The 18,448-nt window shown below is 51.4% G+C and overlaps 1 protein-coding gene across 1 annotated transcript in view; it reads right to left on the bottom strand.

Moving 5' to 3' along the window:
* Positions 1-2,404: 2,404 nt before the first annotated feature.
* KCNQ3 (potassium voltage-gated channel subfamily Q member 3) overlaps positions 2,405-18,448 on the bottom strand; it is a 164,999-nt gene continuing 148,955 nt past the window's right edge. Inside the window, exons 10-15 of the mRNA XM_059672320.1 lie at positions 16,214-16,416; positions 15,300-15,399; positions 13,119-13,250; positions 11,470-11,568; positions 10,665-10,749; positions 2,405-9,073 (exon numbers count right to left, since the gene is read on the bottom strand). Of these exons, the coding sequence (XP_059528303.1) occupies positions 8,384-9,073; positions 10,665-10,749; positions 11,470-11,568; positions 13,119-13,250; positions 15,300-15,399; positions 16,214-16,416 (1,309 nt within the window). The 3' untranslated portion in view covers positions 2,405-8,383. The remainder of the gene's footprint in view (positions 9,074-10,664; positions 10,750-11,469; positions 11,569-13,118; positions 13,251-15,299; positions 15,400-16,213; positions 16,417-18,448) is intronic.

An 18,448-nucleotide genomic window follows, 5' to 3' on the forward strand; every position in this document is an offset into this window, starting at 1 on the left:
CGAAACATCAATGATGAGACAGAATCACTGATCAGCTGCCTCCTACACGCCCCCTACTGGGGATCGAGCCCTCAATCTGGGCATGTGCCCTGACCGGGAATCGAACCGTGACCTCCGGGTTCGTTCATAGCTCCACACTCAACAACTGAGCCATGCTGGCCAGGTGAGATCTCTTAAACAACTGTGTTGAGGTGTAATTTATATCCTGTTAACTTCACTCATTGTAATTTTTAAATTTGACAAGTTGGATGACCACCACAGTCCAGTTTGGGAATATTTTTGCCAGCCAGTGAGATCTTTGTGCCCATTTACAGTCAATCCTTCCACCCACCCTCAGCCCCAGGCAACCATCTGCTTTTCACCTGCATGGATTTGTCAGCGACAATACCACTCCTGACTAATCTCCCTGCTGCTGTCCTCGCCTCCTTCAGGGTTCTCAACACAAAAGCCAGAGAACCCCGTTAGCAAAGATCAGATCTTGTCACCCCTCTAGTCAGTGACTTCCTGTCTGACTCAGAGTCAAAGCAAATGTCCTTGTAATGGCCCACGAGGCCCTTCATGACCTGTCCTGTCGCTCCTCTGATTGTATCTTCCTCCTCTCCTCTCTGCTGACTCCCCTGGCCTGAGGCTGACCTGCCCAGGGCCAGGAGGTACACCGCTGGGCTGGGCGCGTTTCCATAATCGAGGTGGAGGCAGGGTACAAGGACAATGGGGTAGTTCCTCAGGGGAGACACCTTACACGTCTTCCCGGGAAGCCACTGGGTCCCAGGTCACCTGGATGCTCCGCTCATTGTTGGAAACGGACATTATTGGGAACAGTAACTGTCCCCGGGGGTATCTGGGACTGGAGGCTGTGAATGGGCTTGCTCCGTTTGTGCAGATGGGAAGGCATTTTCTCAGGGATATAACTTTTAGGCTCTTTCTCTGCCTGTCATACGGAGGAGGCTGGGGCGGGGGAGTTTGGTTGGGGGAGGAATGAATGGTTGCCGGAGTGGATGCTCTGCTCATCATTGCAAAGTCGGCCTCGGGCTTAGTGATGACAGATGTGGGCCCCGGAGCTGGATCATGACATTGTACCAGAAGAGCATCATCTGCTCGGGTTCCTAGAGGCTAAAGCACTGTTTTCACCATGAGTCATGCCCGCGGGCATCATGGCTCGGCTGCCCAGTGCTGTCTTTGACTTAGAGCGTGAACTGGGGCAACCTGGCTGGATTTGTTTACCTTTGTGAATGTAGGGATTTTAAGAGGGCGCAGGCGCCAGACGCTGATATCCCACCCCGAATGCCCTCCCCCCACCCGAGTTCACCTGCAGTTGCACTAGGTGGGTCGCAGCACACTGACAGCCCCCAGCGCCACTGGCCGTGCCGTCCTGCTCCTCAGAGCTGGCCTGACTGTCGCACAGGGAGACCTGTCAGAGGGAGGCATTTAAAGAAGAGGAGTGAGCGGAGGAGTGGCCCAGACTCCTGCCCAAGGCGGGACAATTCCGCGGTGCATTTATGTGGGTCCTTAGAGGGTTCCTGGTGGGTTGAGCCCACTCTTCACTGGCCCTTCCCCCACAGGCCTTACCATCTCAGTTGCGTTTCCTGAGATCACTTCCCAAATAAACGCTCTGCACCAGCACCTGTCTCTCTGCCTGTGGAGCCCGGGCCTGTGGGCAAGGGTAAGGTCGCAAGCAGTTACTCACTGAGGATGTGCTGTGTGCTGGATCCTAAGTTCTCTACTCACATCAACCCAGATTACGACCGTTCAAGGTAGACAGTAGTCGCCCCACTTTATAGGTGGTAACTTAAGGCACAAACCCTGAGGTTCCCACCCTAACTCACCCTCTCATGAGAAAACACCTCCTCCTGTTACACTGACAAAGGAGAGGGGGTCTGATATGACCTTTGACTCTGTCTCTGAGTCACCTGCTTTCCTCCTCTGTGGCTTGGGGGCGGGGGGGGCCTTCTCCAAAGGAAGTCACATGCGGCCCAGGGGCAGGAGGTCCTGGGTCTGTGTGTGACTCTTCCACTTATTAGTGTCTGGCGTTGGGCAGGTCCTTTGATGTTTCTGGGCCTCGATCTCCTCATCTGTAAAGTGGGAGTAGTAATGTCTTAAAACTGTAATAATTGGATAAGGTTTTATTAAACCCTGTATGTCCACAGCCTGCACAGTGGCTGTTTCCAAGGAAATGAGCAACCCCCACAGCGCGCTCTTCACGGCTGTGAGCACCCACCTGTCTTCCTCTGGGTCTTCACTCCCTCACTGTGTTCTTTCTTGTTTATTCTCTCCCTCTCAACTGCTTCTTTCCTCACATCTTACAAATATACTCAAGTCTCCCTCATTGCCCCACCTGCAACCAATAACCAATTCTTTTTTTGTCACTCCTTGTCATCATTGAAGCAAATAACATTCCGCCACATAATCATTGAAATGTCTATTTATTAATAAGTGGTGCAGTATTTACTTGTTTTAAGAGAGAACATAAAAAATCAGGTAAGAATTATTTGCATAATATATATGGAAATCAACCTATTAAAGTTGTTCAAATATTGGACGGAGCCAGAATATAAAGTACACGTACAGTTTAAAAATCATAGGAAATGATATTATAAAGAGCACTAAAGGCCACTTGTGGAATGTTCCCGTGTAAGCCAGAAGGTGAAGAAAGCGTACTCATAGCATGGAGACAATTTCAGGGAGCAAGGCACCAGATTTCTATGCCGTAAAAGGGGGTTAAAGAAAATACAATCCCAAAGCAAATACAGTGAGTCTCTGTTTTCCATCACTGCTACATTAGAAAGAGAAAAAAAGAACAGCCATATCACATCGGAAGCAACAGAGAGAGCATTTTTCTCATTAAAATGGAATGATGGACAAAGCTGATGAAATTGGCCCATCTTTCTACGGGGATTTTCAAGATGGAGCCTGCCTCTTGTCTCCAGTAGCAAAACCCCCGACACTTGATAAAATGACTCCACCCATCTTGGAACCTGGCCTCCCGCCTGGACACAGCCCTCGCGTGTGGAAGGGGGGGCTGCTCTCCTCTCCTTGGAAAAGTCCTCAAAGGGAAAAGAAGGCCCCATCCCCAGAGCTGGCTTCTCCTGGGAACTTTGATCTTTTCCCATCAAGAAAGAGAAACACAGAGTGTTTTGGAAGATGCACCTGTTTCTGCAGGTTTTCAAAGACCTGACATAAAGGTACAGTCTAGACACAGAAGACCAGAGTCTAGAGGGACAGTGACCTTGTTTAAAACAATGACAGGAGATCCTTGGGGACCGAGAACAAGGGGTGCTCAGGGGATTATCTGCAGCCACACCCACCTCTAAGAGCCGACGGATTCCAACATGGACCAGATGAGTGGTTTACGTGGCATTGTTTCCTGCCACTGACAGAAGCTGGCTTGTGAAACCACTCAAAGCAACAGGCAGGACCCGCTGAATAACCAAGTGGAGCAACCAACACTGGACTCTCTCTTTCCTCCAGGGAAGCAATGGGTCTGTGATCATTTTACTAGAAAGCTGACCGGGCGGAGGAAGGCAAGGTGGTGAAGGACCGCAGGGCGGGACCTGGCAGCTTTTCCTGGGAGACGTGGCTGGGGGAGAATGAGCTTTGGAGGTACATGGGTTTTGATGATGATCCCAGATCTACTCTTACAATGAGTGACCCATGGCGCGGTATTTCCCCTGCCTACTTCAGTGTCCTCACCTAGAGGATGCGGACCACACGCCTCCCCCATGGGCTGCAAAGAGGATTGCATGAAGTCAAGAGAGAAAACTATTACATCGCCAGCAACTCACAGAGAGCCTAGGGCCAGTTCCGCCTACCCTGGCCTCCGTCTTTGGGCAGAGGAGAATGGACATTGAAGAACATGCTCAGGTTTCATTACTCGTCGGCATCAAACTTCCCTTCATTTGACAACTCCAAGAGGAATGGCGAGTATGTTCCCAGGCCCTGGGCTAGGCTTCTGATGGCTCCGTTGTAGTCACACTCAGGCCACTTGTATCTAGAGCTCATTTTAACTTATTTCCCCCTGAAACGTATGTGCTATGTGGAGGCCGAGGCCTTGGTTCTAGATGCCTCGGAAGCGTATTCCTGGAAAACAGACCAGCTACGTGGTACCTTCTGGGGGAAGCCTGGCGTGGGCTTGGCAGCTCTTTCCAAAGTGCAGCCCGCTTCTCGGAGGTCTGGATAAACTTCTTCTCCTGCCCCAGAAGAATCTGATCAGCAGACCCCACAGGTAGCCCCACCTTTCTCCTGTAACGGACGCTGTGTCTTGGGCCTGTACCATGCGGTTCTCTTGGTCAACACAATTAAATTAAAGTAGCTCAGTGACTTGCCAGAACTCAATCCTCGTAGGTATTTGGAGAGGAAAAACCTGTACCCCTAACTGCCCCCCAAGAACCTTCCAAGGTACTCTAGAACCTTCTTCACGTGTGCTTATCTGGGGCTGTAAAGTCCAAAGCATGGAACCCAAACTCAAAGTCCCCCTTCAATCCGTTCAGTCTTCTCTGGTTGATGGGGTCATAACTGTTTTGATGCAGAATTTTTGCTCTCCATTTCTTCCATGTTCTCTCTCCCAGTGACTCCAAGCTAGGAAACATTCCTGTCTGTGGAGCGTTCTTCAGGGATGAAATCAGAGACTTGCCATTGGTGGTACACATAGTTTGAGGGGACTTCCAATATTTGAGGCCACCAAGTTCCTAGCTTTTTGATGGCAGGAACTGTGGTTTTCATAGTTCTGAATTTCAAGTGCATTGCCTAGAGTCAGCACACAGCTTAATCTTATAAATTAATAAGTAAATGTTTTTATTACAGTCATTACAGTGGCATCAAATTATGAGAATGGTCTTGGCAAATTATGAGTAGATCCTGTTATGTTAGGATTTCCAACAAGTAATTATTCTTTCAATTTACAGTGTCCAGGAACTGCCTGGCACAAAATAGGCAAGGCATAATGCACAACTGTCAATTAATTAGCTAATTTTGAACTATAGTATACCTTGGGGTTTTCTAGATAGGTTTTTTTTTTATGAAAACCAGAGTTTCATAATATCAATGTCATGTCTAATAAATCTAAGCTCAGTTCCCAGAAAAAGCAGCTAGTGAATAGAACTTTCTCAATTTGGTGTGGGGTTTTTTTGTTGTTTCTCTCACAATTAAAAAAAATATTTTTTGTGTTTCCTCGTGTGCTGGTATTTGATAGTCAGAACTCACACTTGGTATCAAGTACTTTCTTCTCAGCCCAATGATATCCCTTTACCTGACGCTGGGAAAGTAAATTTGTCTCATTCATTTTGATCCTGATAAAACATGACCTCTTCACATTCTCATGTGTCTTACTGCGACACACAGAGCCTGGAGCTGTGTAATGAGGCCATAGTTTCACTTGGGAAAACCATTCCTACTTTTTATAATGGAATTAATTGGTCACTATTTCATGGGATCCTGTTCACACTGCAATTTCCTGGGTAAGCTTCAGAACCACTGGTGTATCTGAAATATAACCTTCACATTATCAACCAGTGCTGTTGGATTATCCCATCATTCTGTTCTTCTGACACAAAGATCTTTGTGGAAGCACACACTTTCTCCCTGTAACTTATGCTCAATCGTAGACCTTGAATTTCTGCTTCATCAGCGCCAATCATGTTGGTGATACTGCCTGGGGGCAGGCAACTTGAGCAGGTTTGGTTTGCTTTTCAAACCAAAGAGGATAGCAAAGCAAAGGATTTCAGATTTTTTTTTTTTTTTAGATGGGAAAGAATAGCTCTTAAGACTCTTATCCTTTATTCATTCATGAAAAATGTATTCGGTCTTTGCACTGATAATGGCAACATACACATGTAGGAGACTGGTGGTGAGGAGCACAAACCCAGTCCCTGCCATCCTGGCCTTAGGAGCCAGCAGGGAAGCTGGCCTGCCCGCCAGCGGTTTGGGAAATAATACAAGCTCCCTCCTTCGTAAGTTATTAAAAGACCCTAAGGCAGTCCTCTCACCTTGGGCCCATGGTAATTATTTCTTAGCTGGAGGATGAGAAGTCCCACTCTTCCAGCTGCGAACTCCACTGAGTTCCTGGAACATGGATCCATTTGTAAGATACTAAGCTTAGTAGGTTCTTCAAGAATATTAATAAGTTAGGGGGAATAACTGGTGCCTATGTAGATTGTTTGATTCAGTCTCCATTTTTTTTTGTTTCAAATAACTCATACATAAAAAAAGAACACAGTAACATGCTAGATGGTAGGTGGCTCCATCGTTTCTGGTGAAAGATCCCAGGAGGTCAGAATCAAGAACCAAGCCCTAAGGAAGGGGCTAAGGCTTTCCCGCGCCAACTCCAATGGCACCGGCAGGCATGTTGAGGGGAGCCGAGAAGAGAACCAATGAGCCATGCCCTTTGCCCTTCAGATTGCTGGAAGGTCAAAGGCAAACCATATGGGAAGGGGTTTCAGATCCGATGTGTGTGATCATTCTTGTGTATTTCCCACCTCAGACTTCAAGGTCAACACCCAGCCATTCAGAGCACTCTCCATGTAAAAGGCGCTTTCTACCTGTCAGGAATTCCTCAGGCCAGGCAGCAGCCCTGCCTGCTCGCTGCATGCTGAGCCTCTGGTACAGTCCCTGTCGACAGAAACTGAACTGTGAGGAGATAGCCCCTCTCTCCAGCAGGATGTAAGGCCGCTGCATCGGGTAATGATGACGGCATCAACCAGATGTCTGCCACGGCCCTGATGGCTCTTGACAAGACTGAGGGAGGACATCAGTGGCACTTACATGCAGACATTTGTTTACGCCATTTCAGTCATCCTGATGGTCTCCATGGCGACCATCCTCAACCAGTGCTGAGATGTGCGGAAAAGGGTGAGGTGATAATACTGCAGAGCCGTCATTTAGCTAATTCAGCCCAAACCTCACAGAAACCTTTTCCATCAAAGTGTTTCAGAGAGTAGCGGCATCCCATAAGAGGCCACAGCCTCTTAAGCTTATGAGGCCTGTGATTAACGGTGAGATGCATACAGGGGAGCAGTGCTCTGCAGGCTGGGGGCTGACACCTCCGCTGTCTCATGGTGGGGAGTGGTTTGAAAAATCTGCAGGAGTGAAAATGGACGGTTCTGGAAATACTGCCCATCTGCATATTAATTACTATTACAAGTAGCTTTCCTGTACTATTATTTTTTTTCTGGATCCCAAACACAACGCATCAGGAAGTGTATCTGGCAAAAAAGAGCAGACAACCCCCTCCTCCTGGATAAACTGTGTGGTAAGTGCTTTGCACACAACACAGGGTACAGGTGTCTTGGCACAATTCCCGGGTCCCCTGCAGGAAGGGCAGAGCGGTGCGGCCAGGAGCCCAGGGAACAGAGCGAGTCAGCGGACTGGGCTCCGGGCCCAGCTCTCCAGGGACAACGGCGTGGCCCCGGGCACGTCACTTGAGCTGAGCCGAAGGTTTCGCAGTTTTACAAAGAGACGTGGACCAGACAGGCCGTGTGCCCTGTGACTCCGGTTTCCACTTGAGATGGGTGTTCTGTGTAAGTCTCATGGGGAGGTTGTGAGTGGGAACCTCATTTTGAAGGCACTGAACTTGGCTGCTGTGCAGAGGGGCACCCCACTTCTGATCAATGTCACCATCTTTGGCTACAGGAATTGGCAACTCTTTAAATGTGTGTGTGTGTGTGTGTGTGTGTGTGTGTGTGTGTGTGTGTTTTCTCCCCGCCAACTCATAACTCATCGGAAATGCTACACTGGGACAACCACCATTTTTTACGATGAGGAAATTGATGCGTGACACTAGACAATGGCAGACCACGTGAGGTCCTGTGGAGGGCTTTCAGAAGGCTGGGGGCCTCACTGAAACAATTTGGAAGGTTCTTGGTTTTGTCGATGTGGGACTATCTCACTCCTCTCCTGACATCTTAGCTCAGGAGACACCCTCACTGGCATGTGAGAGCACTGGTGGCTGGCTCTCACACACAGCCGACCAACCACGGGCCTGTTGTACAGAAAGGGGTGGTGACCGGAGAAAGAACCTAAACTACCTTCCTGCTTACCAAACCCAAACTCAAACCCAAACCAGCCAACCAGACAGACAGACGAAGAGCTCGTGGGCGATCTCTCCCTGGACTGGTCCGATTGCGAGCAAAAAGAGGAAGAGCAGGTGAGCGTGTGTCCCGAGGAGGCGAGTGGACCACTGAGCTAGTGCAAGGGCATGCAGACCATGCTGAAAGGAAGCGGCCTCACGGTGGTGGCGAGGGAGGACAGGCCATGGCCGGCCCCTGCTGGGGGCCGTCACGCACATGCAGGCGTCGGATGTGGCCACTGGGGACCGCACTGGTGAGTGTCAGGCGTGAGAGCAAGTGAGCTATACAGAGTCTGTGGACGTTCCCTGGAGTCAGCCAGGACCCCTTTACACGGGCTTGTTGGATGGGGTCCATATGGAATCCGAGATCCCGTCCCCCGTGGAGGACAGAGGCATGGAGCTGCTGGGCGTGAAGGGGTCCGTGTCCGTGTCTGTCTCGCCCTCGGCCAGGTACCGCTTCTCCCGCATCCAGCTCGAGCCCCCGCCCGGGCCAAACACGTCGTCTCTGTCTTGGGAGATGCTGAAGCCACTGGGAGACCGTTCCAGCTCCTCGTGGTCCACCGACATCAGGGACAGGGGGGTGTCGCTGTCCCGCGTGAAGCTGCGTCTCTGCCGGAGGCCGTGTGGGTCAGTGGGGGACGGGAGAAGCGTCAAGATGGGCAGGACGGTGGGCCGCTCCATATACGCCGGGGTGGAGGAGGAAAGGGTCCCGGGAACCCTGCCAGGTCCGGGCCCCCCACGGGGCAGGCCCACGGGGTCGTGGGCGAAGAACCGATAGGGGCCGACTTTGTCGATGGGCACCTGGTGGAAGCTGAAGGACGGGTCCGGGAGCCCCGTCTCAGAATAGTTGCAAAGGATGGTTTTCATTTCCGAATCCCGGGGGTCCCCTCTCTCCTCCTCCGCGGCCGGGGAGGTGCCCTTGGCCGGGTCATAGCAGGGGATGTGCGCCTGCAGCCTCTCCATGTGCTGCATGTGCATGTCCACCAGGAAGTCCAGTTTCCTCCCCATGTCCTGCACCTGGAACACAAGGAGGCGGGATCACTGCCTTCTCGGGGCGGGTGCCTGTCACCTGTCGGGAGAGGCTACAACCACATTTAATTATCGGGAAGGAAGAGGGATCCTGCAAGTCCTGATGCTGACGGCCAACTCGTCCGTGCCTCCCCATTGCAAGCCCTGCGCACGACGTGGTGCAAACCTAGACATAACCCAGGCAGCCTAAGCGAAGGCTGGAGGCGGGGAGTGCGAGGACAGGCGCTACAGGCCTTCCCTCTCCCCTGGGAGAAGGGGCCAGGCTGCCAGCCGTGTGGGTTGAGGAGCGGGAGTCCTTGATTTGCAAGCGTTCCCTTAGCCAGAAGCATGTGGATTGTAGTGTTTGCTGCTCCTACGAGGTGATGTGAGCCCCAAAGATGCGGGCGGTGATGAGCAAGGATTGAGCTTCATAGAACTGGAGACCCTGCCTGGGGGCCTTCGCGGCCAGTGGGAGCTGCAGAGATAAGCTGGTCTGCTCCTACCTACCGAACTGGGGATTTATTTAATCTCTGTGAGTGCATATGCCGGTGTGCGTGCGGCGTGTGCGCCTGCCTGCCTGTGTGCGCATGTGTGCATATGTGTGTGCATTATGTGTGTGCGCGCATGTGAGTATGTATGTGTGAATGTGCGCCTGCATACATGTGTCTCTGTGTGCTCATGCATGTGTGCATGTGTGTGTATATGCACGCATGTGTGTGTGAGACCTTCTCTCCCTGACAAGTCATACTCACCAAACAAGCACTGTGGGCAGGTATATCATCCCCTCCAACCGATGAGGATGCACAGCACAGAATTAGGTAATGGCTGAGATGGTAGCCAAGCGTCAGTCACTAACACATAGCGGTTACTATCTGACCCTGCTTTATGCACTTCCAAGATACGACCTCATTTAATTTCTCACAGCCCTATGAAGTGAATACTAGTATCACTCTTATTTTGCAGGCGAGGACACAGAAGCACTAGCAGATGAAGTAACTTGTCAAAAGTCACAGAGCTGGTAAGTGGACGGGCTGAGATCTTTTAAAATATAAATTAAAATTTAGAACTGAACGATGATATTCTTTTCAGGCCAAAAAAGAAGAATCATTGAGCTTTTCTCTCACTCTCCTGCACCGATCCAATTGTGAATTATGAATAAAATAGAAGGATGGATAGAAATCCTAATAGCAACTGAGAGTGCCGTTTCTCCCGGGTAACCTTAAGGATCTAGGGAAGGGGGGAAGGAAACCAACACTTCTTAAGGGAACACCGTGAAGCACAGAATGATAGCTACCACTTGTTAAGTGCTTCCTGTACACCCACTCCTTTTTAGGTAATTTACATGCACCAATTCATTTCGTTTTCACAGCAAGCTTAGGAGGATTAAGATCTCCATTTTACAGGTGAGGCCACTGAGGCTCAGGACAATTCATTAATGTGCACGTGATCACCCAGCCAGCAATTGTGGAGCTGGCATTGAATTTCCACATCCTTTTTGGAATGGTAGATACTCACGTGTGTTATTGATCTATGGGAGGAAAGTGACATGTGGAAATTAATTTATATGCTGGAGTTTTGGGTCAGTAAAGGAAAGACCTACCTGTCTTTCGACTTTCACAAACTTCCCCATCATGCTTTGGTCTTCCATTTCTGACGTGGATGTTCTGGCTAGGTAGGGTTCGTTCCTAGGAAAGAGCCAACAGGCCTATAAGATCGTTAAACCTGGTTTTGCTCTGCAAGGTCGCTTCAGCTCGGCGGGCCATGGTCCCAGGAGCCATGACTCCCACCGCACCCGTGTGCAGCTGGAAAAGGCCACTCAATCCCGCAGGCCATGTGGGCCAGGGAAGGGACCCAAGCTCCTGACTGTGCCCAGTGTTTGGTTCCTTGAAATGACTGTCCTTGGGCCTCAGTCTCAGGCGGCTGGTTGGGAGCTCCCCCAAGTGTGTGTGGTGTGGGCGCAGGGAGGGGTCTAACCTCTGAAATTCTATACCGTGGGGGTCAGCATTTCATCCCTCCCATCTTATTAAGAGTGGAAAACATGCGGAATCTAGAGAACGGCGTGAAAGATGACGTGGTAGGAGTGGGAGGTGGATGGGTGCCGAGTTCTGCTACTATGAAGTATTTGACTGGCTCCAATAAAACCTCTTATTTTATAAAAAAGAAGCCATGCTTTTCATTTTCAACAGCCATAAAACAAAGTGTCACCACGTGGTCTGCGTAGAGACGGGAGGTCAGGGTTTGCACAGAAACCTTTCAAATGGCCACAAATCAGAGCAGCCCTCAAACTCTCCATTCGGGGACCGGCAACCTCACCCGACCAGAAAGCAACCACAGAGACTCGGGGATGGGGACGCCCCCGGGGCTGTGGCGCCCACAGCCTGTCCGGCACTGTGCACAGACCCCACCTGGGAGACTGCTGGGACGGGTAGGTGAACGCTGCCCCTTTCTGAGACTTCTTATGCTTCGGAGTGGATGGTGGTCCGGGGGTGAAAATCATATCTATTCTGGAAGAGAACACACAGTGAGGGGATTAAGTGACAAGGCGCTTTACATGGGCAGAGAGGAAAGCAACTCATTCTAATCCCTCCTGTCAGGTGTGGGTGTGGAATATGGAATTAAAGGGAAAAGAGAGAGGGGGAGGGAGAGAAAGGGAGAGAGAAAGAAAAAGAGAAAATGTATCATCTCAACAGATTATCTTTTTTGGGTCCGCTGGTGTTGACGGCATCATCCCCATCCCAGGGGAGAGAGAGGCAGCCAGCCCATGGAGACAGGGTGAGGGAGGCATCTCCTTAATTCTCAGCGGAAATGCCTTGTGCCCCGCAGGCCTAGCTGGCCTTCAGCTCATCAATGAGGTAGCCTTTCCTGCCACACCCTAGGCTCTGTGCTTGGCTCTGCAGGTCTCTGCTGCTGGGAGTATTCTCTGGCCATCAGAGGATAAAGTCATATGTCTAAATATAATCACATACATAGTCATGCATATGGACATGTGTACGTGTGCATATCTAGGGCTGAGTGCATTAGTAATCATATTATGGCTACTAATATATTCACAGGTCATATAATTTTTTCACCGCATGATATATATTTTGCAAATGTTATTTGATGGCTACATAACTTGAATGAGAGTAGGTACCGTTCTTTCCTTTTTGTTTTTAAGTAAATGTATTTTTATTGATATCAGAGAGGAAAGGAGGAGAGAGAGATAGAAACACCAATGATGACAGAATCACTGATCCACTGCCTCCTGCAGGCCCCACACTGGGGATCAAGCCCGCAGTCCAGGCATGTGCCCTGACCTGGAGTCAAACTGTGACCTCCCGGTTCTTAGGTTGGTGCTCAACCACTGAGCCACCAAGGCTGGGCTACATTCACTTCTTGGTCTATGTTGTGACTGAGGAGGTGCGGCTGTTAGAGAGAGTAGGAGTGAGGCAACCAGTGGCACCTGGATTGCTCTCCAGCTCTGCCACCTCCTGGCTGGGTAAGTTTTGGCAAGTCCTTTGCCCTTTGAGCTTTGGTTTTCTCATCAGTGAAATGGCGCCTTTTACGCTCTGCCTCACAGGGTGATAAGGGATTAGACACATATAGGCAGAGCACCCAGGTGGTCAACAAAATATGGTGGCAATTAGCTGGGCATTGTTGCTGTTTCCATGTTTTTGCTATTAGGATTGACGTCTGATGCACGTTTTTTCAACACGGTGAAAAATTTATATTTAGAATTAGCCAGCTGGACTGGGTTTAGACGATTCCAACTTGGCTGGCAGCATCCAAAGCATCGCAGCCAGGGGCCAGTCGGACATATGCTTTCTTGCCACGAGGCCCCATCAGGGGGTTGACCTTGGCCGTGTCAATGTCACCGAGCTTCCTCCCAGCCTGCTTGACCTGGAGCTGGTTGGCTCCGACATCCGCAGTGCTTGATGGACTTATTTGTTCCTCAAATTTCTCTCTGCACTTCGCATGCTTTCTGAAGGCCTGGCACGCTCCGCTCTGAGGTCCACCTGGCTTGGGCTCCTCTGCGGTCAGGAGAGCACCGTCCTCCCACGTGCGGCCGTCTTACCTGGTCTGAAGGTACTTGATCCGGGAGAGCATGTCGAGGTGCCCTGCGGAATACTGCTCAATCACATCCTTCACGTCATACGGCCTCAGCGTCTCCTTGAATTTTTTCTTATAGAGACGGAACTGTAAAATCCTGTAAGGTGAAGTAGAGACGTGTGTGTCATGCGTAGAGAAACTATAACTCGAGACTAGCAAACTCGGGGGCAGTGGGGGAAAAGAGAACCAAAGAGAAAAGGACTTGATGGGGAGACAGCCTTTCGAGCCACACAGACGAGGCTGGTGGAACCTCTCCGCCTTGGCGCCTCCCCTCAATCATTTGCATACTAAGAACATTAGAGTAACACTGCGAGCGAACATTTCCCGAGTCTTCATTCAGGCACTGAGCTGCGTGTTTCATGAACAATCTGCGGACAGACCGCTTTCTGGACGGCGAGACTGTGGCCGAGAGCTCGGGCGCTTCCCGGGGCGGGGCCACCTGCCAAGAGCCTCGGAGCGCTCCTCAGGCCAGGTCTGGATGCTGACAAGGCCCGAGTCACACAGCTGACATCTCTCTTCCTGAATCGCCTTTTTAATCCTTTGGCTTGTAAGCTCCTCACAAAGAGAAACTGGCTTCTGTTCCCCCCGTTTTCTCAGGCTCTGAGTAAAGGGGGCACCCAGGACTCATAGATGCCAAGCCCTCACCTCCATCTTCCTGGGAGCCAGCAGCCACCTGGGTGGCTAATGCTCCCTGAAGCCCATGCCGAGGCCAGTGCCCACTGAGACGGGGCAACTACAACCCCTAACCGCAGGCCAGCGGTAGGAAACAGCTGACCCCATCCAGTGCTCACACAGGCCTTCTTATGGCCGCTGTGCAAAGTTCATTCTGTCACAGCCCATGACTCTGGTCCCTCAGCACTATTCTGACATATTGATTAAACCATCCGACTGACTTGCCATCCCCTCCAACCTCGTGTCCTTTTATAAGCCTGCCCTTTGCACACCTCCACTGAGGGAGGTGTCGGCCAACTGCGGCTCCAAGGCCAGACCCACCCACTGCCTGGTTTGAAAGTTATGCTGCAACACAGCCACACCACCCATGTATGGACTGTCTCCACAACCACAGAGAGTTGAGTACAGGCAGCAGAGATGCACGGCCACAAAGTGTAACCAATTTACTATCTGACTCTTTACAGAAAAAAGCCTGCCCACCCTGAACGAAGGCATCAGTGAACACGCTACAAGGACAGGACAGAAGGCAGACCAGGGAGCATGGCAGCACAGGCCTCCCTCCAGGCTGGCAGATGCCTCCTTGGGTCTTCTTGAGGGAGATCATCCCACCAGGCAGGAAGCCAGGAGCTGTTTCACCAGTGGCACTACGGTCACACTGGACACGATGGTGTCATGAGAAAGCAGGCCAATGGCTTTGCTGAGGTCCCCGTATGATAACACTCCCCGACTCACTGCACCGGGACCTTCTGCAAGTACCATGACTGGCTCTTGGAGAACCAACTTAGTTTCTAGAATTCACTGTGGCAGTGAATTGTGGACTTTCTACACGCCTGTATCCTGATCACAGTTGTTTTTAGGATATATTTTATTTTTTTAAATTGATTTGAGAGAGAAAGGGAGAGAAACACTGATTTGTGGTTCCACTTATTTATGCATCACTGACTGACTCTTGTATGTGCCTTAAGGGGGATTGAACCCACAACGCTCTAACTAACGGGGCCACCTGGCAAGGGCCTTCCGATCAAAGTTTCCTTTAAGGCAGCAGTTCTCAACCTGTGGGTCGCGAGCCCTTTGGGGGTCGAATGACCCTTTCACAGGGGTCGCCTAAGACGATCAGAAAACACATATATAATTACATATTGTTTTTGTGATTAATCGCTATGCTTTAATTATGTTCAATTTGTCACAATGAAATTGGGGGTCACCACAACATGAGGAACCATATTAAAGGGTTGCGGCATTAGGAAGGTTGAGAACTGCTGCTTTATGGGGTAGCACACCCCATGACGACGTGCTGATGTGCAATCATTTGTCTTCAGCAGCATCCCCTGTGGAGTATGGACAGACTCTGCATCGGCCTCCGGTTACTCCCGGGGCCTCCTGCCCACCTCCCCAAAGCCAAGCGCACTTTACAAAGCCCTGTCCTGGGCAGAGCTGGGGCCTGGGGAGGCCACGGGCGGGGGTGGGGCCTCACCTGACGGCTCGGATGACGGCCTTCAGGGTGGGGATCATGTCTTCGATGAAGTCATTCCCGTAGTCCCTGTCTTCAGCCAGGGGATCGCCGGACCCGGCATCTGGGAGGGAGACACGTGTATCAACGGCGGCCACAGCACCTGCAGAGGCTCAGGGCCCTCCTTCGGCCACAGCCTTCCAGGCTCAGCTCCAGGGTCTGTGTTCCCACTTCCGGGAACCCCGCAGGGTCCTCCAGCTGTGAGGTCACTCAGCCTTTCTGAGCATCCCCTCCTATTACCCAGAAGTCTGAGCCACGGGTGTCTGCAGTTCAGAACGTGCGTTCCGAGTTCCCAGGGTGGCAGCAAAGGTCACACAGGTGGGCATTAGTTCACATTCTTGCTCTTTCCAGTCCTCAGCCGGGTGACCTTGGGGGAGGTCACTCTCTGAGCCCTACTTATCCTCTCTCCGTAAGTGAAAGGGAACACAGAGGTGTTGTTCCTACACCCTTGAGGGCTGCTCTCTGACACATCCTCCCACCCCTGAGGGTGCTGAGGCCCCGGGCTGCGGATCGCTCTGCACCCGGCCCCTCTCCACCTTTTGCGTGGACTCCATGGCCATGCACTCATCATTGCCACCCAAGGGACCATGGTGACAGGCCCCCAAGCTCCCAGCCGCGTCTGCGCAGGTGAGTGTGGTAACTATGGCCCAGGAACAGATACCTGGGCGCCCCCTGCCCTTCAAGCTGTGGGGATGAGGGAGTAAAGAGGAGGCAGTGAGCAGTGGGTTGAGGGAGGGCAGGGGATGGGCTACTTTGCAGACTGGAGAGCACTTCAAGGTGGGGGAGAGTTGGAGAGAGGGAAGGAGGGAGGGAGGGAACGAGGGAGGGAGAGAGGAAGGAAGGGAGGGGTCTCGGGCCGGGTCGAGGACAGGCCTTACCTTCGGAGCTCTGCCAGAAAGCGTAGGCTTTCATGCGGAAGGCGGTGCGGAAACGCTCTTTATTGTTTAAGCCAACAGGCTTTGGCTCTTTAGAAGGACTTTCTTCTATGGCATCTACATTCAGAGGGGTAAATAGCTTTCCTTTAGTATTGCTACCACGAGGATTAGAAAGGCGAACCCGATCCAAGAGACCCAGCTTTTGGCTACAAAATAAGCAAAAGTGAACAATTTTCCTCCTTGAGTGCAGGCTTTTCGGACTTCCCGACCCTCTCCATAAAGACACGCACATTCTGCTCCGCGCCTGAACGGGGCGGGCGCTCAGGGCTAAAGCTGCTGGAGGTGCTGGGACTGGGCAGGGCTGGGTGCAGATCCCAGCTCCGCGGTGGACTAGCTACACCTTGGGCATGCGCCTGAGCTCCTCCGACTTCAGTTTCCTCCTATGCTTAGGTGTAAATGTACTAGTAAAACGCTAGCCAGGTCGGCGTGGCTCAGGGGTTGAGCACTGACCTGTGAACTAGGAGGTCATGGTTTGATTCCCAGTCAGGGTGCATGCCCAGGTTGTGGGCTCGATTCCTTATGGGAGGTGTGCGGGAGGCAGCCAATCAATGATTCTCTCTCATCACTGATGTTTCTCTCTCTCTCTCCCTCCCCCTTCCTCTCTGAAATCAATGAAAAACATGTTTTAAAAAAGATTATACAAATTGGCCCTCTGTGTCCCCCAGTTTCACATCCACAGAGTCACCCAACCGAGGATCAAAACAGTATTTCTGATCTGCACTTGGGCATCCACAGACATGGTGGGCTGACTGTAGGCATTGATCTTTGCCATTTACATAAGGACCTGGGCCATGCATGGATTCTGGTATCCGCGGGGGTCCTGGAACCCGTTCCCATGGATACCAGGGACCACTGTAGTTATATTTTGGGGGAGTCAAAAGGTACAGGTGGATGTGTGACTGTGGGGGTCAGCACTGGTGTTATTCAAGGGTTCCCTGTAACCACTTTCTTTTGTAGTTGCATGCATTTTACTTGTGGATTAAAAGTTGCTATTCTGAGAAAGGGTCCCTGGGCTTCCTACGCCCAGAGTGTGGTTGGCACATACACACAAAACATAAACACCAGTAAACGTAAAGTTGCCCTGGTGCAAAACCCGGCTGCACCTTGACTTGAAGTCCAGCTCTACCCTTCACCAGCCAGGTGACCTTTGGGCACTTCTGTGACCTTGGGACCATTCGTGAGCCCCAGTTACCACATCTTTAAAGTGGAGAGAAGCATCCCCACTTCACCTGATTGCTGAGATGATGTTGGTCAAGGATTTGGCATAGAGCTTGGCACATAGTAGGTGCTCTAGACATTATTTTGGTCCTTCTATTTCTTTTGTTGTTGTTGTTTGTTTTTCTTTTGTGCCTTCTATTTCCGGTCCTGCACCTCTAGCCCTAGTGAGCATGCGGAATGAAGTCCTTTCTGGGAGGTACACAGCAGAGAGAACCCACACTGCATGTTTCCACACACCAATATACTCAGCTCAGTGCTCCCTCTCCATCCCCCACATGGGGCTGACACACAGTGGGTGCACTTGTGGTATAAATGCGTGAGCAAATGAACCAGCTCTGCATGGAACTGAGATAATTAGCATTTCTAAAGAGTGTGTCTGGTTATGACAGCCATGTGCATGGTGCCAGCTGCTGACATCTTTGTGGTGGCGTGGCAAGGAGGTCACGGGTGCTGGGGCTGCAGAGGAGGCTGGATCACCCCCATTTCCGCCAACCGAGCAGGTGCCCTGTGCTCTCTGCGCACCAAGTCCTCGCGGGCTGAGTCTAACAACACCTGCCTCCCAGGCGCCGGGGGAGCATCACACAGAATAACATCTGCCAGGTTTCTTGCCTTCCGCCTGGCCCCCGAGAACACAACACACGAGGGAGTGGATGGCTGAAGCCCTGTTATCCCGACTCCCTCCGGCCCGCTCTCTCACAGCACTGCCCCCTCAATGCCCTGCCCGGGCCGATTCAGAGACATGCAGTTTCCCGGACCTGAAGTCACAGCTTCCAAACCTGCTTTCCTCGCCAGGACAACGAATGGCTACCAGGACAGAGAATGACCTGACAAGGCAGGCGATCGGCTGTACCCACGTGGAAGATTTCCCTACTTATGAGTGCGGGAAAGGGGGGCTGTGGCCCAGTCCCTTCTCAGGCCCCCTTCTCCTCGGCCCCTGCCCATGTGTCCTGAGGGTCTGTC

The sequence above is a fragment of the Myotis daubentonii genome, chromosome 17, assembly GCF_963259705.1.
Source record: "Myotis daubentonii chromosome 17, mMyoDau2.1, whole genome shotgun sequence".
Lineage (NCBI taxonomy): Eukaryota > Metazoa > Chordata > Mammalia > Chiroptera > Vespertilionidae > Myotis > Myotis daubentonii.